General features: G+C 40.8%; 1 protein-coding gene and 1 pseudogene across 1 annotated transcript; one reads left to right on the top strand and one right to left on the bottom strand.

Moving 5' to 3' along the window:
* Positions 1–2505: 2505 nt before the first annotated feature.
* On the top strand, positions 2506–8941 carry LOC109936856 (annotated as a pseudogene).
* Positions 8942–10192: 1251 nt separating this feature from the next.
* Positions 10193–20611, bottom strand: zgc:195212 (DUF4554 domain-containing protein). The gene is made up of 8 exons (XM_048619624.1): positions 20500–20611; positions 16445–16594; positions 15984–16105; positions 14972–15082; positions 14461–14559; positions 13974–14103; positions 12400–12776; positions 10193–10246 (listed from the first exon to the last, which is right to left on the bottom strand). The coding sequence occupies exons 1-8, from the start codon at positions 20609–20611 to the stop codon at positions 10193–10195; spliced, it is 1155 nt and encodes a 384-aa protein (XP_048475581.1).
* Between the last annotated feature and the right edge of the window lie 981 nt (positions 20612–21592).

Below are 21592 nucleotides of genomic sequence, written 5' to 3'. Positions count from 1 at the left end.
CCCCTCCACAGATGCTGCCAGACCTGCTGAGCTTTTCCAGCAATTTCGGATTTTGTTTCTGATTTCCAGCATCCGCAGTTCTTGGCGGATTTTAGTCCCTAAAGATCACATGTGTTTCACTCAAAGAGTAGATTTATTGCGACTCATCATTCAGAAGTTGCCAGATTCACTGTGAATTTGCATCTTTGGCGGGGGGGGGGGAAGGGGTGGGTTTATTCTTTCACTACTTCTTTATATTGGTTTGGTTTAAAAATATGCAGTCAGGAGAGGTATGGGAACTCTTTGCAACTTTCTTGTTGCATGCCTGGGTGCTAATTGTGCAAATGCTTAGCAAGCAGAGATCGAGTTGCTCTGTGTGTGTGTGTGTGTGTGTGTGTATGTCTCTCTCTCTCTCTCTCTCTCCTTCCTGCCCAGGGAGGCTTTGCACAGCATTGCAGTGGGAGAAGACCCCGGCGTTGCCCTGGCAACAAGCACCCCGCCACGCGGCGAGGGTCGGCCGCCGGGGGGAGGGGGAGGGAAGGTGTGGAGCGGGGACGCGCTTTCAACATCGGGAGTTACCTGGGCAACTGGCTCCTCCACACGTACAGGCTCCCCACGTAGCTGCAAGCCAGCAGCAGGCAGGAGATCACGGAGACGGAGCAGAGCTCAGCGCCGCCACCGAGATCCGCCATCATCGACATGCCAACACTTCCGGCGCAGGCACCTCCGATGCGTCGCGACGCATGTTTAAGACGTCACCGGAGACGCGCCGCCCCCCAGCCCCGCCCCCGTTCATTCATGAATCCCGCCAGCGCGGCAACACTCCGGGCAGCGCTCATTCAACAACGCTGCAGCTTTTACCCTCACTCAACCTTCACCAACCTCAGTTTTTCTCTAAAACTAAAAGGATCGCAGGGCAGAAACGATATTCACGTTTATCAAAAGGATTCAGATAATCTCAGATAACAAGGTGTAGAGCTGAGCTCAGAGTTTCCAGCATCTGAAGTTCCTACTATCTCAGATAATGTCATAGAGGTTTCTAAAATCATCAGGGGCATGGATAGAGTGAATAGCCAAGGTCTTTTTTCTGCCCCAGAAACAAAAATAGAGATTGCTGGGAAAGCTCAGCAGTTGTGAAGAGAAATCAGAGTTCACGTTTTGGGTCGAATGACCCTTTAGTGCGAAACTGGAGAGCAAGGGTTTAAGGTGGGGGTCGGGGGAATTTAAAAGGGACCTGAGGGGCAACTTTTTCACGCAGAGGGTGCTGCATGTATGGAATGAGCTGCCAGAGGAAGTGGTGGAGGCTGGTACAATGACAACATTTAAAAGGCATCTGGATGGGTATATGCATAGGAAGGATTTGGAGGGATATGGGCGAAATGGGACTAGATTAAGGGTCTGTTTCCATGCTGTACAACTCTATGACTCTATTTATACTCATAGCTCTGTGGCTAGCACTCCAAAATGCTAATCATTGCAGTATGCCCAATATTCCCTTGACTCTTCCATCAGAAGTCTGTTCACAGAAGGCTACAAGCATCCACAGATGAATACCCTTTTATTGTGTGGTTTATTGATCCCACCCCATGAGTTTGGGTTCTTTATAGACTGGTTGAGACGGCAAAGTCAAGCACTATCTTCAGCCCTCACAGTTTCACTATTCTTTATACATTAATACTAAGTACTGCTATCATCATAATCGTAGATGTAGCAGAGTCCAATTTATAACTCCATTAGATAAGGACTAATCTACTCCATCATAGTCAATTAGGCAATAGCGACCACAACACAGCACAATTCAAATTTGTTCTGAACAAGGAAAAAGATGGCCTGCAAAGGACAGCTTTGGATTGGGGGAAGACAGATTTTATTAAAATAAACCAGGATCTGGCCACAGTAGACTGGGAAACATAGGAGCAGGAGGAGGCCATTCAGCCCTTCGAGCCTGCTCCACCATTCTTCATGGTCATGGCTGATCATCCAACTCAATAGCCTAATCCTGCTTTCTCCCCATAACCTTTGATCCAATTTGCCCCAAGTGCTATATCTAGTTGCCTCTTGAAGACATTCAATGTTTTGGCATCAACTATTTCTTGTCGTAATGAATTCCACAGGCTCACCACTCTTTGGGTGAAGAAATGTCTCCTCATCTCTGTCCTATATCGTCTACCCTGAATCCTCAGACTGTGACCCCTGGTTCTGGACACACTCACCATCGGGAACATCCTCCCCGCATCTACCCTGTCCAATCCTGTTAGAATTTTATAAGTCTCTATGAGATCCCTTCCCATTCGTCTGAACTCTAGTGAAAACAATTCTAACCTAGTCAATCTCTCCTCATACATCAGACCTGCCATCCCGGGAATCTGCCTGGTAAACCTTTGCTGCACCCCCTTGAGAGCAAGAGTATCCATCCTCAGAAAAGGAGACCAAAACTGCACACAATATTTCAGGTTTGGTCTCACCAAGGCCCTGTACAACCCCTGCAACAACACATCTCTCCTCCTATACTCAAAACCTCTCGCAATGAACAGCTTTTTGCAGGTAAATCTACAGCAGAGCAATGGGGAGAGCTTTCAAAAATGAGCTGGGTAGCATACAGTTCCAACATGTACCCTTTAGAGGGAAATGTGGAAGCAAAAAGTTCAAAAAACCCTGAATGGCTAGGACAGTTCAGAAGAAGAGTAGGGCTTTAGAAAGTCCAAAGGGAGCAATACAGATTGTGGCCCTAGAGAAATACAGGAAGTGCAGGACGGAACTTAAGAAAACAATTTCAAGAGCAAAATGGGGACATGACAAAGGACTTGAGAAGAGGATTAGGGAGAATTCTAAGATATCTTACATTAATACATACATTAAAGAGAAGAGGGTAGGACCCATTAGGGACCAAAGGGGCAACCTGTGTGTAAAGCAGCAGAATATTGGAAAGATGTTGAATGAGTGCTTCCCTTCGGTGTTCACTCTGGAAAAAAGAGAACGTAGGTACGGAATTCAGGAAAAGGGACTGTACTTTAAATAATGCATCATTCAAGGTTATGGGACAAGTGCAGACAATTGGGATTAGCGCACTTTCAGTAGTTCTTACGTTGGTGCAGACTCGATGAGCCAAAGGGCTTTTTCTGCACTGTGTGAATCATTGTGTGTTCATGTTCGTATTACAGTCTGCTGTGGTGTGGAGTGGTCTAACATTATGCAAGCTGTTTTATTTATATTCGGTGATGTGCAGCTCTGTGGCATCATCATAAGGTTGCTCCAGGGACCTGAAGCCCTTAGACAACACTCCTTCTTCTATTTTCAATTCCAATTCATCTGCACACTGCCAGTGGAGGAAAGGCACTGTGGAGCACCGAGTAGTGACCTTCCTCTGAGCCTGAAACTGGTTTTGAAAGTGTATTTTTAACCCAGCCAAACAGATTGAGTGTTAATCAGCAAGATCTTTACAACACATGCCCACGGCAGGCACGAGATGGAAAGAACATTGGAGCCACTACCACCAACAAGATCCTTTCATACCACAGAATACAACATGTAAAAGTATGTCCTGTCGGAGCAACTTAGGATGTCTGGGTGAATTGCAACACACCTTCATCACTGGATCTAGACAAGCAGTTAATATCAGATGAGATGAACCAACTGATCTGTCTTAGGAAGCGAAGTAGAGAGGATGTTTCCACTGGCAGGTGAAGCTAGGACAAGAGGGCATAGCCTCAAGATTAGAGGGAGCAGATTTAGGACTGAATTGAGAAGGAATTTCTTCACCCAGAGGGTTGTTAATCTATGGAATTCCTTGCCCAGTGAAGTAGTTGACGCTACTTCAGTAAACGTTTTCAAAAAAAAGGTAGATTTTTTTGAACAATAAAGGAATTAAGGGATACGGTGAGAACGCGAGTAAGTGGATCTGAGTCCATGAAAAGATCAGCCATGATCTTATTGAATGGCAGAGCAGGCTCGAAGGGCCAGACGGCCTACTCCTGCTCCTAGTTCTTATGTTCTTATGAAGGTTGAGAGAGAAGAATGTTGACCCAGGATTCTTTTATTAGCATTGAATAGAATCATAGAATCCCTAAAGTGTGGAAGCAGGTCATTCAGCCCATTGAACCCACACCAACCCTCCAAAGAACATCCCAACCAGACCCACCCTAGACTTGTAACCATGCATTTCCCATGGCTAATTCACCTAGCCTGCACATCCCTGGATACCTAACCTGCAGATCTTTAGCATGTAGGAGGAAATCAGAGCACACAGAGAAAACCCACGAAGACACAGGGAGAACGTGCAAACTCCACACAGACAGTCACCGGGTCCCTAGCACTGTAAGGCAGCAGTGCTAACTACTATGCTGCCCCCATTAGCATCTCTAACATTCGAACACTGAATAAAAAGACATATTGACAGAGTGCAATTAAGTAAAAAGGCAGGAGAAGGGTCATAAACAAACATAAACAATGGCAAATAAGCTATTTCTAGACTGTAACTTCAAAATAATTCAAAACCAAGGGGTCATAAATACAAGATAAACAGTAATAAACTTAATGTCTCTGAGAAATTCATTACTCCAAAAGTGGGTTGGATGTGCAACTCCACCCTGTGCCATACTTGAAGCAAATTGTATGGATGAATTTAATGGAAAGCTCATTGGTATATGAGACAGAAGGGATCAGGATATGTTGATAGGGTGGCATGAATTAAGTAAGGTGAGAGGAGACTTGAGTGGAACATAATCACCAAAGCAGACCATGGACAAAGGGGAAAAGGGCAAGGTGCTAGTAGGTCTAGACAGCTCTACCGAAAAGCATTCATGATGGGCCAAATAACCTCATTCTGTGTAACGTCCTATGAGATGAATGCAAGAAAACTCGACTAGTTATCTGATTTTCCTTTCTCAGAGTCACCAGGGCTATCTCTGGAAACAAATTGCCAAATTCAAACTCAGTTTAAAAGACTTTGTGATCTGTCTGATTTTATAAATCTCAGTTCCTGCTGCTGACATTTTTGTCGGTAATGAGAATCGTAGCAGTTTTTCGCAATTGTCAGAGAAATTTTTAAAGTGAGCTTCAGAGTAGCAAATTTAACTGCTATAAAGAGATCCTCATGTAATTGAAATGTCTCCATGATGAGACTTGCTACTTCAGCGATTGGTTGAGGCAAATAGCACAGATAAAATCTAAGAGGAAGCTAAGTGAATGTTAGGAAAGAGAAAGGCATTGAAGATAGATATTTTAATGAATCTACTCAGACATTCAATGACACATATCTTGGCGTGGTGGGACTTGATTCTGATAGGGTGAGATGAATTAAGTGAAAGAAGCAAAACAGAAATTCCGTGGCACAGTTGTAGTGTCCCTACCTCTGGACAAGAATATCAGGTTCAGGTCCCACCTGTGCCAAAGCTGTGTAATAACATCTCTGCGCAGGTTGATTAAGGAACAAAAACAAGAAACTCAGCAGGTCTGACAGCATCTGTGAAAAGAAAGCAGAGTTAACATTTCAAGTCTAGTGATCCTTCTTCAGTGAGAGAAGGTTCTTGTGGAGAATAAACACAGACAGACCAACTGGGCTGAATAAATGGCCTGTTTCTGTGTTCTAAAATTTAACATAAAACTTTACCAACTGCTTTACGATAATTATCACACAGGAAAATCGCACCTAACTTCACGGAATACCGAAGGTTATAGACCTTCTTGTAGCATGGTGGCCATTTCCCCAGACCATGGACACTGTACTGACCTGGGTGGCAACTTCAAACCAGGTTAATAGGATCTGGTGCTGTGATTTCCTCTAGTGGTCCAGTGTAGCTTTGCACTGACAGTGCTTGACATGGTGCCGAGAACCCTGGGAGTTCCCACAGTGTCAAGTACTTCCATTATTGGCATGAGGGAAGGGTGCCATACAGGCATGGTGCGTAGCTATTGAGGTGAGCTGTGGAGAAGCGTGGGAAAACATGCTACAGGTCACAGAGAGAAATCCTTCATGAAACAGCCCAAAATTGACATTTAGCCAATTTTTGGTAAAATTTAGCCATCTTTCATGTAATGCATTTAAATAGCTACCATTTCTAAACTGAAAACAAGTTACACCAGAAGTCATATGACTATAGCAAGCTAAAAGTGGGGATAAGAAAGCATTTCTCCAAGTATGAATGACTTGAAAATGTTGCTTTGAGTGGGACAAAATTATTAAGATAAAACAAAATATAAGTCCCTTTAGGTTTCCATATTCAGGGTGAGTATCTTTCACCCTGGAATAACAAGACCTAATATGGTTGTTTCACAACTGTGGGGAAGGAAGAGAAACTGGTGATAAGTCAACAAGTTCAGGAAATGAATCACCCAGTAATGAGTTGCCTGATGTTATGTGCAGCAAGTTCATGAATAGTGTGAGGTGATTCGTTTTGGAAGGACAAACTTGAAAGCAGAATACAGGGTTAACGGAAAGATTCTTGGCAGTATGGAGGAGCAGAGGGATCTTGGGGTTCATGTTCACAGTTCCCTGAGAGCTGCCACCCAGGTAGATAGAGTTGTTAAGAAGGCAGATGATGTGTTAGCTGTCATTAATAGAGGGATTGAGTTCAAGAGCTGTGAAGTTATGCTCCAGCTATACAAAAGCCTGGTTCGGCCACATCTGGAGTATTGTGTCCAGTTCTGGTCACCTCATTACAGGAAAGATGTGGAAGCATTAGAAAAGGTGCAGAGGAGATTTACCAGGATGTTGCCTGGAATGGAGGGAAGGTCTTATGAGGAAAGGGTGAGAGAGCTAGGGCTTTTCTCTTTAGAACGACGAAGAATGAGAGGTGACTTGATAGAGGTGTACAAAATGATCAGAGGTATAGATAGACTGCCAGAGACGTTTTCTGAGGGTGGAGGTAGCTTTTACGAGGGGACATAGTTTTAAAGTGAAAGGAGGTAGATATCGGGGAGACGTCAGAGGTAGGTTGTTTACTCAGAGAGTGGTAGGGGCGTGGAATGCATTGCCAGAGAGGGTAGTGGAGTCAGCCTCATTAGGGGCATTTAAGCGGCTATTAGATAGGCATATGGATGATAGTATAAGGTAGCGGTGGAGGTTAGATAGACCTTAGGTTTAAGGTAAAAGTTCGGCACAACATCATGGGCCGAAGGGCCTGTACTGTGCTGTACTGTTCTATGTTCTATGTTCGATGAATATAAGTCCCTTTTTATCTATACATGGAAAGGATAGAATTGGGAAAGAAACTTCAAATATTCACTCCATGAAATAAACTAAAGAAGGCAGATCCTGAAATTATCATGTGATATTTGGCATAACACAATGTCAACACAGTAATTGACACTGAGAAACTTTGACAAGAAAGCCTAACCAAAACTTGTGACCACAAATGAGGTAAAATTTGTGGTCAGGAAATACATGGTAAGACCTTTAATAACATATATGGTCGAATTGTTCAAGAAAAGACACAATACCATGTTCCCCAAAATGACTAAGAAAGGGTAAAAGCGAAATAATAAAGGTGTGTATAATTAAGTATAATACATATGTCTTTGCAATACATGTGATAAGTAGGCAGTCACTATAATTTTTTAAAACAGAGTCTCACAATTTCCAGTTACAAACATATGAATTAGGAGCAAGCCACTCAGCTCGTCAAGCCTGCTTTGCCATTTAATTAGCTCATTGCTGATCTGATTACTCCACATTCCCACCTACCCCGATAATCTATCACGCCTTGCTTATCAAGAAATTATCTACTTCTGCCTTAAAAAAATTCAAAATCTGCTTGCACTATCTTTTAAGGAAGGAAGTTCCAAAGTCTCATGACTCTCTGCGAGAAAACAAAAATTATCTTTATCTCTGCCTCAAATGGGTGCCCTCTCATTTTTAAACAGTGATTCTAGTTCTACACTCTCCTACAAGAGGAAATATCCTCTCCACATCCACTCTGTCAAGACCCCTCAGGATCTTATTTGTTTGAATCAAGTCACCTCTTATTGTTCTAAACTCCAGTAGATATAAGCCTAACCTGTTTAATGTTTCCTCATGTTTCCGATGTTTGGGGCCAAGTTAATGACATGAGACAGGCCATGTTTAGCAGCAGGACCAAAGTCGTGAAGCCTAATCCATAGAATAGAATCTATGCAGTGTGAAAACTGGCCATTCAGCCCACCAAGTCCACACCAACAAGCATCCCATCCAGTCTCACTCCCCTTACCTGTCCCAATCCTGTATCTTCCATGGCCAATCCACCTAACATGCACATCTCTGGACACTACAGGCAATTTAGCATGACCAATCCACCTAATCTGCACAACTTTGGACTGTGGGAGGAAACCAGAGCACCTGGAGGAAACTTATACAGACACAGGGAGAATGCGCAAACTCCATATAGACAGTTGCATGAGGGTGGAATCGAACCCAGGTCCCTGGTGCTGTGAGGCATCAGTGCTAACCATTGAGCCACTGTGCCACCTTGATGTATAAAAGCCAGCCAAATTCGAGTCTGGCATTTCCCAAGCTCTTCAGAGCTTAGAAATGAATTCTGACTGAGAGCTGAATATTACAGCTGCTAAGGAAATTGAAGTTGCCAGTGGTAGAAAAGCAATCATTACCTTTGTGCCAGTACCCAAACTGAAGTCTTTTCAGAGGATCCAAATGCAAGTTGTGTGAGAGCTTGAAAAAAAAAGATTTTGTGGTCAACACGTTGTCATCACTGCACAGAGGAGAAGTTTACCAAAACCTAAGCAGGAAAAGTAAAAACAAGAACAAACGGAAACATCCGAGAAGCTGTTCATTGACCGCAGTGCGTGATGCCATTCTTGACGATTTGGTTTGCTCCAGTTAATTGTGGGTAAGAGAATCCATGTGAAACTGGATGGTACAAAAGCTCATCAAAGTACATTTGGACAAGGCACAATAGAACAATGTAGAATACAAAGAAATGATACATTTTCAGCTGGCTACAAGAAACCAACTAGCAAGGATATTGTATAAGAATTCCCAGATTTCCAATGGTAAATTGTAAAGAATGGCTTAAATTTTAAAAAGTTGATACTGAAAAATAGACATGCAAGATTGTGCTGTTGACTAAGCATAAAACTCAACAATTCAGTGCTTTTGTTTTCCTTTTCACATGTTTATCATTATCTTTTCTAGCATAACCAGAATATCAGTGAAAATATAAATAAAACTCAAGCTTCCACACTCGACCACAACATAGCTTAGAAATAAATTTCAGTTGTGGGAATTCCCAAGCTGATAAGCTAAACTTCTCTAAAGAGAAATGAAAGCAATGAATGAGAAATGAGCTTTGATTGGATCAGAAATGAAGAGTTGCTGTAGCTAAATTTCTTTAAATTATGGTCCCCAGTGCAAGCTTAACAAATGTCAGGTTTTTAATACATTGAGAAATGAAATCCTCCGTACATGAGGCGCTGTTAGATGCAGTAAGTTGATAAACAACAGGCTTTCAATTTCACTTCAGTCAAGGCATGCAGAAAATATTTGCCTAGTGTGCTGGGAAACGGAGCTGCAGATTCACAGCCAAGATTTCCCCACAAAATGTGTTCAGAGTTCAGGTAGGATTAGGTATGGATTACAGTTCAGGAACGTTTTTACTGAAGGAACTTCTAATGGTGTCACACTGTGGGATAGATTCCCATTAAATGTTAGTGATTATATTTTAACAATGAAGAGATTGTGGGAAAAAGAAAGCAATGAACATGTAAGAGATATAAATTAGAGCAAATTAAATAGCAGCAAAACTGGAAGAACTCTGTCTCAGTCTTAAAACAAGTGGATGCTTATGTTCTTCTATACAATAAAATGATTTAATGTGAATAGTTCTGATCCCTATTCAGATAGCTCTTTTGTGATGTGCAGCTTGGCAAAGGACAGCTGTTTCTGTAAGAATGATGCAGTGTAAACTGTACTCTTGTAGTACCTTCTCAAGACTGACTGTCAATAGGACACTTGATTAAAATTGCAGTGAAGAAACATGATATACTGGTTTCTAATTCTCACCATGTCACCCTCAGCTAGATTAGAATATAGACCAGATATTAAGCATAAAAAGCTCCTATTACATAGAAACAACTTTATTTTATAAATTTTCCCTTTTGCTTTGTGATACACTTATGTTATTGCTATTTCAGATTGTATATGATTTTTATACTGCCATTGTTAATACTCATTTCTATCTTATTTGGATTGATGGCCTGAGGGATGCATTTAATCTGGTGGAAATCAGTGTGCCCAATCCGACAAATTGGAAACTTCCTGAAGCCAGAGATATTCCTCCTGCAAACAAGAAAACAAGGAAACACTATTGTCATTATGGCAGGAACCAATACACCTTCTACAATTACCAGAAAACATTTCATATTTTGATTCCCTGATGATGACACAGAAATAGCAGTTGGTGCCAGATCAGTTGTTAGTTTTAAATCTGAGATAGATACATTTTTGTTAAGCACAGGTGTTATGGGATATGGACCAAAGGTAGGTATATGAAATTAGGTCACAAATCAGTCAGGATCTCATTAAATTTCAGATAAGGCTGGAGGAGCTGAATGGCCGGCTTCTGTTCCTATGTTTCAATGTGGAATAAAGTTATCTTATGCTCATTCTATTAATTTTCAAACGACATCTCACCAATAGAATAATTCTTACTATTATTTTATGATTATTTTAGTGAACGTGTTACTTGGTGGTAGAAAGCATTTGGATTCAGATAACTTAATAAGGTAACTAGTGCCTAAATGGGTATTGTGATCTTTGCTGGACAATCAGAGTAATTATTCTATACAGAAAAACCGTGCAAGCTTTGCCAATTAAATTCCAACAGCAGTCTCTCAGTCATGCGGTCTCTAAATCTTGGCTCACATCTTTCTTTTATTTCTTTCCTTTCTCCACTCATACTGACACTGGGCTTATCTTGTACATGAAACCCAATTCTATTCCCTTGATCATATTGTCAATAAATTGCTGTTCACCCAACTTCCCCTTCTGTTCCATTGTAAGTAATATTATAAATGGTTCTCACACTTCAGCTGTGGTTCCTCTATCCTTAAACCAATGTCATTACCCATCCCCTTGAAAAATTCCTCAACCCCATCATCTTTGAAAACTATCATCCCATCTCTAACCCCCTCTTTCGTCTCCAAAGTTATTGAATATATTGTCACCTCCCAAATCTGTTCCATTGCTGAGGAATGCAGGATTATTGTGGTAGTGATTTACCTCTGGGCCAGGAGTCCCAAATTCAGTCCCATCTGTTCCAGAGATGGGAAATCTCTAAGGAACTCCTGCAACTATGTCCTGGGACTGAGACAATTGATCTTGTACTAGGTATGATTCCAATCAGCGGAGAGTATGGCCCCATTGCTAGGGTTCCTTGAAGTCATTTTTAGTCAATTGTTGCCTGATGTCAACGACAGTCACTCTCATCTCGCCTCAAGTTTAGCTCTTTAGTCCATGTTTGGATCAAGACTGCAATGACGACAACAGGTGAGTTGCCATTGTGAAATCCAAACTGAGTACCATTGAACAGGTTATTGCTGAGCAAGTGCTGCTTGATAGCACTGTCAACAACATCTTCCACCATTTTGCTGATGATCGAGAGTACACTGATAGGGTGGTACGTGGCGAGGTTGGATTTGCTAAGTAGATACCAGGGCTATGTTGTACTAGAATAGCTTGACTAGGGACATGGCTAATTCTGGAGCGCAAGTTTTCAGTGCGATTGCTGGAATATGTCTGGGCCTTTGCAATTTCCAGTGCCTTCAGCCATTTCTTGAAATCATGTGGAGGAATCAAAATGGCTGAAGAACTGTACTTGTGATGCTGGGACCTCAGGAGGAGGCCAAGGTGGAGTTTCAATCTTTAAGGCATTACTTAAAACTGACCACTTTGAGAAAGCTTTTGGTCATCTGACCTAATATCTCAATGTCACACTCTGATTTTTACATGAAGTGCCTTGGGATGTTTTTATGTAAAAGGCATTACATAAATATGTTGCTGTTGTTGGCAACCTTGTGCCTAGCATTAGTGGTTACGTATTTATTGATTTTTTATATCACAAGGTGCACAACAACAATGCAGCCATTTGTTGTCTATCCCTAGCTGCCTCAAGAAAACATTAGATCTTCATAACAACTATTGTTACAATTAGTCATTTTAGAGGTCAGTGAGACATCATGAGTACCTTACATGTATAGTACACAAAGTTGGAATGCAGAACGTTAATGAACCAACTTTGCTCAAATTATTAGATTTATCTGATTAAATTTCATGACATACTGTGATGGATTTTGAACTCAACCTTTGGGTTCCAAGTCTTATAGCATAAATATAGTGATGGGTTTCCACATTTACCAAGTGCTTGCTTGAGCAAAAGATATGAATTTCCACGAAAATAAACTAGGATCCAAATGCTGGGCACAATCATGTACCTTATCATCAGTTGTTTTTCCACCGATTGTCTGCTCAGTGCTCATTGTACTGCATTGTACACCAAAGGAGTCAGTCATCTCAGATGTTAATCCTGTTGAGAATGGCGCTGAGACCTGCATATCTGTTTTCAGCAAAGAGACATGGCTAGTGTTAAGATTTTCCAGCCTTGGGCATTTGTATGCTTCTTCCCCTGTGTTTTTGAAAGGACTGCTATGGAAATTTGCATTGAGCTTCATTCCAGATGCTTCCAGCTGTCTTTTCTTTGCACCTATTTTTTGTTCAATGCTGTCAGAACCAGAGTCAGTTTCTACTGTCAATTTTGGAGATTCAACATTCCAATGTAGACTGTCCAAACCTGACAGTGTGAATGATAGGTCTGGAAAAAAACAATATTGTATATAATAAAAATAATTTGCATTCTAGTAACGTTTTCTCAAGTCTTCCACTAAACATTGAAAAGGGTATCAGTTAAAATCCTTATTTTATACTTATCTTTGTAATCTTCTGAGTTTAAAATTACTGAAATGTTAGAAAACAAATCTCTAGAATTTAATTATTTTCCTAATCTCCACTGTTCATTCCTGCACTTCTGTTTGTAGGAGTGATCTGATTCTGATATTCCACACAGTATGGTGGATTTTATGGCTCTTGTTTGATGCAAATGAAATGGTCATGAAGTCATGGCCTAAAAATGATGTTGCACCACTTGCCATCCTGTTTACACTAGCACTTTATTTATGTGGAAATCAGGTAGTGAAGTTTTGGTTGAGCCTACATTTGTGGTAGGCAAATGACAGCCAGGTGGCAAGGAAGCATTGGAATAGTTAAGAACAGTGGCAAGAAAAATATGGTTCAGGGTTTCAGCAAAAGATGAGCAGAAGCAGGGATGGAGCGAGGTCATATTACAGAGAGGGGAGAAAGTGGTCTTGGTGATGCACTTGATATGGCATTAGAAAAGCAATTCAACTCAGAGTCAAATAAGGCACAAAATCTTTGAATTTTGCCAGAGACAGTGGCCAGAGAGTGGGAAATATTGTTGTCTGGAAGATTGAATTCCTGGTGGAGGCCAAAGGCATGGTTAATTGAAGGATATTTTGATTCACTCAACACTGGATATCTGACAATAAGAAGGCAGTGGAGTGATCAGAAGGCTGGATGTCACCAGGGTACAGTCAGAGCTTGACAAGTTTTCAGGCGATTTTATTAAAAGGCATGTAAATAAGAGCTGGAATGACGTCAAATATATAAGCTTAGGGGACTTCAGAGATACTGGTGTATGGGCAGAAACCAGGAGCCACTGAAGAAGAGGTGGGGAACAGGGCACAGAAAAAGGAACTGCAAGCTTTCAATATTATATAAAATGTATTTGGGCAATGTATTGATAAGCCATATAGTTAAGTTCATACATAACAGCAATATGACCTCGGCTCACTCAAAGATACAGAGATGCAGAGATTCAAAAAGTTTAAGGCAGTAGTGAAATCTAAAATAGAGAGACGAGGACTATAGTATTCAGAAGCAAAGGTCATTGGCACACAATGGATCAAGTATTTTGTTCTAAATGAGCCTATACCTGATTCAGAACCATCGAGCTCAGTATGGATTTTCTGAGATTTGTCTGCGCCATACAGACTGTCTTGGCTGGTCTCTGGTGCAATTGAATCAGTGTTAGATAGCACCCGATCACCATCTCCTGAGTGAATCTTAAGCCAAAAAAAATCAATGTTAATCCTACACAGCTAAATTCATTTGGAATCAATCACAATATCAACCTTAATGGCCCAGCATAATGAGCATCCCAGACACTTTTTATTGAATGATGTAAGTGTGAAGATTGAATAAAATTTTGAGATAATGTTATAGAAGCTGTTGGCTTTCTCAGGATCATGCAGTTTTTCATTCTGTTTACCCCTATAATACACAAATTATTAAAGAATATCACTTTGGAGTAGTACAAACAAATCATAGTATGATCATGAAATATCCAGGAAGCCAATCAACAAATTGAGTTTTCTGAATCACTTAGACAGAATCAATTCTCAAGTTATGTAAGAACATACTCGCTTCGTGTCACAGACTCTGCTCAGGAGAAATCTATTCTGCATGATATTCTGTAGAGTATTCCGAAGCGATGTCTTAATTTCTTGGGTGTTTGAGACCTAGAAAGTCAATAATAAACATCTTTTAAATTAAGTTACATCTGTAATCATTTAGGTTTTTAAGTAATGAAAACGAATGATGGAAACAAGTAGTGCAGTGGAGTAGCATGCTAGAACTGCAATTGTTGCAGTACCTCAATGGTAACGCAACACAATTGACAGAATATTAAGTAATAGATTTGAAACAGCTCATTTGGCCCATCAGGATTATGCCAAAATTGTTTTTTTTAACCTAGTACTGTAAAGAAGCACCTTATCTTGCCAAACCATGAGACACAATGCTTTGAAGAAACTGTTATGATGCTTTGCGCTTTCATAGTTGGTATGGTGCAGTTTGTGTTGGTCTCAGTACCACCTTTGCTGCTTAAAGTTATGCATGTTATTTCCTAATCATAGTGCACCCCATGCTTACCTTCAGGAGCTGTAGTGACTTGGCTCTAAAATCACGATTCGTACTGCTTGACAATACACTGTGAATGGCATCACAGATGACAGTGGCTGCAGTCTGCATTTTCCTCTGATTCTACAGAGAAAAAAAGTTAAATAGCCACGAGTTCACAGCAATTACAAAGTGTTCCTGTTCTCAAATTTGAAAAATCAAATAGAATGTTTAACATGCAAGGAACTGTTTCAAAGGAGTGCTATTTTTTGGGATCATAGGGATATAAAAGAAAGGTTATAGATGGTGCTGATTCGTAACTTAGCTGATGACATCATCCACATGGTGTATCTAGAATCATTACTAGGCCAGATCAGACAGAAGGTCATAGATTTTCTTGAGGACATTAGTGAATTAGTTGGGTTTTTATAACAATCCAGCAGCTTTCACAAAGGTATTTTTCTAATATTAGCCCTTGAACAACCAGATTTATTCAATTAATGTTAAAGAGGGTCATATACATATCCAGAGTGGATCAGGCATTTTTAACAAATTCTTCTCTCTTCTCCAAAAAATCATACCAATGATGTGGCCATTATTCACGTGACAACCTAGACAGTCAATGTTGAAAGGCTAGTTAATCTGAAACAACTCCCAGGAGGCTGGAATCCAGTTTGTAGTTCATTTTCTCCATTTTAAGTCCATCTTTTCAAAGCTTCCTTGACACCTTCTCAGGTGTAACATTCCGGATCTCTCACTCAAGACAGCAGCTGAACTTACATTCACAGTCATTTTGGTTATTTCAGTATTTGCTTAAGAAAACACATAAGGTAATTAAAATTTACCATGTCCCTAGATGATCCAGGATTATGATCCATGGTCAAGACACTCTGTGATGTGATATTGACAGAAAACATTACAAGGAAATACCAGATGAAATCTAAAATCTGTATTTATTATAAAGCATCAGGTTAATATGTTATTAGTTCATCACAGCCAACAACTAACCAAAAGACCTACATCTTCAGAGTTAGCTTCTGAATACCTTTTTGAAATTTAAGCACTCATCCAAGACTTGATGGAGCACAGGTTGAATTGATTTCCTCACAACATCTTTATTATAATGAAGAATCTGGTCCAGATGTTCAACAACAGTTTGCTGGCCCCCTGTTCACAAAAGAAGAACATTAAAAATTCTCACCAAAGACAACACTTTTGAAGAGGCCAAAGTTTTATTATCATTATGCAAATGGAAATCCAAATAGCAAACAGTTGGACATAATAGTTGAAAAACCAAGGCCAGAGTTTCACCAACAATAGCATCTATGTTTTCTTAAAGTTTCAAATGTACAGAACATAATTAACTTCACTGCAGTGATAAGAAGGAAAGTAAGAGCAAAAGCCAGTTTTGTCACCTTAATTATTTGTGTCCTTTTTTTTATAATGTGTCAATGATATAAATACACATGATACTAAAAGCTCATAGATCAGGCTTCATGAAAATACCTATTACATCCAACAGCTCGAAGTGAAAGTCATCCCAGTATTGAATGAAAAGGAAAAGAAGAAGCATCTGTTCTTGGGCTCCACCAGATTCAAACCAGTCATCTTTCAGGATTGATTGAAGTTTGTAACTGATGTCTGGGCAGGCTAATCCTGTGATAAATACAAATATATACAGTGTAACTGGCTTTTAAAAGTTGTTGTTTGATATCTTTCCCCTGTCTAGCAGGTGTTTACTTTCACGGAGGTACAGTACCAATGAAGTCACTAGTCCTTCAGTATCACTGAAGTGGCCATTTTCTTGCATGATCTTGTGACTATCAATGCAAATTTAACCATACAGTGTATTGCATTTGAGCTGGACCCAATCCTCACCAAGCAGACACACACAACATAAACTATTACACTGTGATTCAGAGTGGGAAACCAAGATGAATGTTCCTTCCATTGATCAAGGTTACTGAGACTTCTATCCTATGGCTTAACACCACACATTTGGAAAGTTTGTCCACTGAGCCATCGGCAAAACTTTTAGCTCAGACTTTACCTGCAACAGTGCACAAATAAGTTAAATAGAGTAAGTAAACAAACAAACAATCAGAACAGGACCAGAAGTAAAACAGCTCAGAATTGAATTGAAAGCACATGTTTATGACTGGACTTTGCAGCCCTCTTGTGGTGTAATGGTAAACTCCCAACCCCACTGGACCAGAAGGTCCAGGTTCAAATCCACCCCCTCCAGAGGAATGTAATAACATCTCTGAATAGGTTAAATAAAACTTTTGTCACCCCTTTCCCAAGACTAGCCAAAATGAAGAAGAAGCATCCATGAAAGTGTGAACCATTTTGAGTGTCCCTGACAGGGCCAGATAGAGGCCACATGCAAACATCGGAAGGAGCTTGCGCCTGTTGAAGGAGTGGGGATAGCGGTCGAACACTGACTGTGGGAGCAGTCAGCGGTCAGACCATGTGGAGGCCTCCTGCATTGATCTGCTGCGGACAGCCTTTGGAGAGAGACAGTGATGTTGTCTTTTTAACATGGCTTTTTGTTTTTTCTATGATGTATGGTCACAATGTATAGCTATAATGTAACTGCTTTTTTCTTATTTCTCTATTCTTTAACTAAGGATTGTACCTAAGTACCTTTGTACCTAAGGTGGCACTTTAGCTCTGATTTTTCTTCACAGATGCTGCCAGACCTGCTGAGCTTTTCCAGCAACTTCTGTTTTTGTTCCTGATTTACAGCGTCTACAGTTCTTTCAGTTTTTATGTGGTGCTGTAAGTGGCGACTTATAAACTTTTCACTGTACTCATGTGGCAATAAAGCTAGTTCAATTCAAATCCAAATATCAATCCAACCTACTCATCAAACACATCCTTCTCCACTTGTGGCAGGATTTTACAGATCCAGCATTAGACTATTTAGTTACTTCAGGATCTACAATTTCAGAATAGAAGGAAGTTATACTAAATCATACTAAGGAAGCTAAGAAAACAGGTGTACTTCTGTAGTGATTGCAATGAGAGCCAGGTGGATCCTTGGGCTGTAAACCTGGGCCAATCAGGGAGCCCTGGCTGACAGATATAAACTGGAGATACAGAAAGTCTCCTCACTCTAGGGACTGGCTCTGAGTTGACTGCTCAGAGTCCATGTACTGTGCACATATAAATAAAGTGTGATTTGGTGACAGGACACTGGCTCTGTGCAGTCATTTCAACTTCATTTATCAATACAGCTGTTTTGCTGTCACTATTGACTGCATATTAAGTTGCATCATAGGTAGACAAGGTGGTTAAGAAGGCGTTTAGCATGCTTGCTCTCATTGTTCAGACCATTGAGGTTAGGAATTGGGGCATCATGTTGAGATTGTACAAGTCATCAGTGAGGCCATTTTTGGAGTATTGTGTACAGTTCTGATCACCCTGCTATAGGAAGGATATCATTAAATTAGAGAGGGTTTAGAAGAGATTTACCAGGATGTTGGGTTTGTAAAATCATGAGGAGCTTAGATAAGCTGAGTAGCAAAGGTCTTTTCCCTAGGGTTTGGGAGTTCAAAACTAGAGGACATATTTTTAAGGTGAGAGGAGAAACATTTAAAAGGGACCTGAGGGGCAATTTTTGCACATAGAGGATGGTTTGAATGTGGAATGAACTGCAGGAGGAAGTGGTAGATGCAAGTACAGTTATAACATTTAAAAGACATTTGGATAGGTATATGAATAGGAAAGGTTTAGAGGGATATGGGCCAAATGCAGACAAGTGGGATTAGTTTTAGTCTGGGAAACTTGGTCGGCATGGACAAGTTGGACCAAGGGTTCTGCTTCCATGCTATATGATTCTATGACTTGAATTAAGAAATGAGCTCAGCGGGCCCTCTTGTGATACAGTGGTAATATCCCTATCCCTGGACTGAGAAGCCTGGGTTCAAGTCTCACCTGTTCTCCAGATGTGTAATAACAACTTTGAACAGGTAGAGTAGAAAATAGATTAAATTAAAAAATTCAATTAAAAAATTTAAGAAGTGGGTGATTTGGTGGTGGGGATAAAAAGCCATTTGGTTGTGAGTGATAACAGTTCTAGATATTAAAAAAAATTAAGAGGTAGGCTTGCTACAAAGGTGTGCTATAACACACCTGAACAGATTAAACATATTTACACTTTTGCATGATTCTAGGAGTACTAGTGGTCTAGTGGTAGTGTACCTGTTTCTGAGCCAGGAGGTCCAGGGTCAAGTCCCACCTCCTCCAGAGCTGCATAATAACATCTTTGAACAGGTTGATTATAAAATATCAATATGTAGGCTCAGAAGGAAAATGTCAGCATTGTTAGTGGCTGGCCTTTCTGTTCCAGTGGTCACTGGTGGTGGAGGAGGAAATCAGATGAATATCATGGACAGGCCCAAGAACCACACCTAGTCTAGTAAGTGGCCCAGAACAAGTTTCAAAAAGTGAAAGGGTTTTCAATTTGAACCCCTGATGGGAGTTGATCCCAAATTCCTGAGGAACATGTGGGACGGCACGGTACCTCAGTGGTTAGCACTGTTGTCTCACAGCACCAGGGACCTGGGTTCGACTCCCTTGGGTGACTGTCTGTGTGGAGTTTGCACATTCTCCCTGTGCCTGCGTGGGTTTCCTCTGGGTCCTCCGGTTTCCTCCCACAGTCCAAAGGTGTACAGGTTAGGTGGCTTGGCCATGTTAAATTTCCCATAGTATCTAGGGTTTCACAGACTAAGTGGGGGAAATGTAAGGTGGGTCTGGGTCTGGGTCTGGGTGGGATGCTCTTCAGAGGGTCAGTGTGGACTCGATGGGCTGAATGGCCTGCTTCCACACTGTGGGGATTCTATGAAAAAGCACAACTGGCAAAGTTGAATGCAAAAAAACAAAGCAGCAGTCTCTCCAAGAAGGACCAACATTCTTAATGATTTAACACCTGTTCTTGAGGATGGCATCCATGTGGTACATTGTATTTCAAATTGCGTATTTTGAATAAAATTCAAGATGCAAAAAAAAAGAGGTAGGCTCTTCGTTCGATGAGGAAGTTGGCTACAGCGGTGATAGCTTCTGGGCAGGGAAAAGATCCAGAAAGGAAAGATAGAAATTGATGCTTGCGCTAAACTATGCATTAACAATAAAACTTTGTACATCTCTGGAAGTCTTTTGCTACCTAATTCAAGATATGGATATCAGTCTTTAAAACACTTTCCACATCCACCTTATCAAGTTACCTCTCGCTCTTCTGATCTCCAGTGGAAATAAGCCCAGCACGTCCAATCAATCTTCATAAAACAACCCACTTATTTTAAAATCAATCACGCAAACCTCCTCTGAACCACCTCCAATGTATTTACATTCACCCTTAAAGAAAGTGGCCAAAACTATACACAGTATTTGAAACAATCAAGAAAGACCCTTATAAAGAAGGGTAAATAAAGACAAAGTGTTAACTCTGTTTTCTCTTCACAAATGCTGCCATAACGGCTTTCTCCAACAATTTCGTTTTTTTGTTTCTTTCAGATATCCAGTATTGACAACTCTTTGTATTTGATATGAAGTCTCACCTTTGTCCTGTACTGCTGTCCTTACTTTTACGTTCAAGTCTTCTGGCAATAAAGGATACCATTCCTTTAGCTTTTTTGTGCCGTACCTGCATACTAACTTGTTGTTGCTCATGCATTAGAATACTTAAATTCCTCAGCAGAGGACTGCATACAGATATAAGTGGGAGTGTTACAGGTTCTGTTCACTCTGAGAGCTGGCTCTGAGGGAGCTGGATCAGTGTCAAGGATTTTCCACATGTAAATAAAGGGTGACTTGGTGATGGGATATCGTCAATTGGAGAGTTATTTCAGTGGTGCCAAAACTACGCTCCTGAAGAAATTCACTCGCAACAGTCATCTTTGTGTTAGGGTAAGCATTTCTGGCATCAAGCCATTATTTGGGAAGCTTGACTTGTTCAATCCTGCCGTCGAAGACTGGGCCCAGTATGTGGAAAGAATACTTTTTCTTCTGGGCAAATGACTTTGGAGCAGATGAAAAGCAATGAGTAATTCTCCTGACAGCTTACGGACTTCCAGCTTTTTCAGTTATTTTGGAGGCACCAAAATCTTTCAACAGTTGATGGATTTAGATAAAGAACACTACGACCCCAAGCCTCCTCTAATTCTGAGACACTATTGTTTTTACTCAGCAATTTGACAATCAGGGGAATCTGTATCAGGATATTTGATGAGATTAAAACGACTGGCAGAGGGCATGTGACTTTGGTTTAATCCTTAATGAGGTGCTGAGAGACCATTCGAATATAGGACTAATGATGTTACTATGCAAAAGCACCTATAGCTGATGGCTAAAGGGACTTCAAACGGGCACTACATCTGGCTTTATCATTGGAAAATGCAGCAAGTGGAGTATATGAGTTCCAGGGTATTCAGATGGAAGTGGACACACTCGCCAGTCTGACTGAGCTTGGGGAACACCACTTGAGCGAAGCTAATTGCATAGCCTCACTCAGGACATATCCTGAACAGAAGGTCGCTAGGTCAGGCAACAGCAAAACCCCAAAACATAGCCAAGCCTTGGCCTAATGGCTGACGTTTTCTTCGGGATCTGGGCTGGAAAGCCATTATTGTTGCTGTTGGTATGTGGACTCAG

This window comes from Rhincodon typus, chromosome 43 (genome assembly GCF_021869965.1).
Source record: "Rhincodon typus isolate 14 chromosome 43, sRhiTyp1.1, whole genome shotgun sequence".
In the NCBI taxonomy this organism is placed as follows: Eukaryota; Metazoa; Chordata; class Chondrichthyes; order Orectolobiformes; family Rhincodontidae; genus Rhincodon; species Rhincodon typus.
Note: the sequence above shows the minus strand (reverse complement) of the source record. Positions and strands in the feature narration are given on the sequence as shown.

Coding starts and splice junctions, on each gene's coding strand:
- zgc:195212 (XM_048619624.1), bottom strand. CDS start 20,611: ATGAGCAACAACAAGTTAGTATGCAGGTACGGCACAAAAAAGCTAAAG. Junction 15,083..15,983: donor AGTGCTTAAATTTCAAAAAG/GTATTCAGAAGC, acceptor TTTTCTCTGTAG/AATCAGAGGAAAATGCAGAC. Junction 10,247..12,399: donor GAAAAACAACTGATGATAAG/GTACATGATTGT, acceptor TCTTGTTTGCAG/GAGGAATATCTCTGGCTTCA.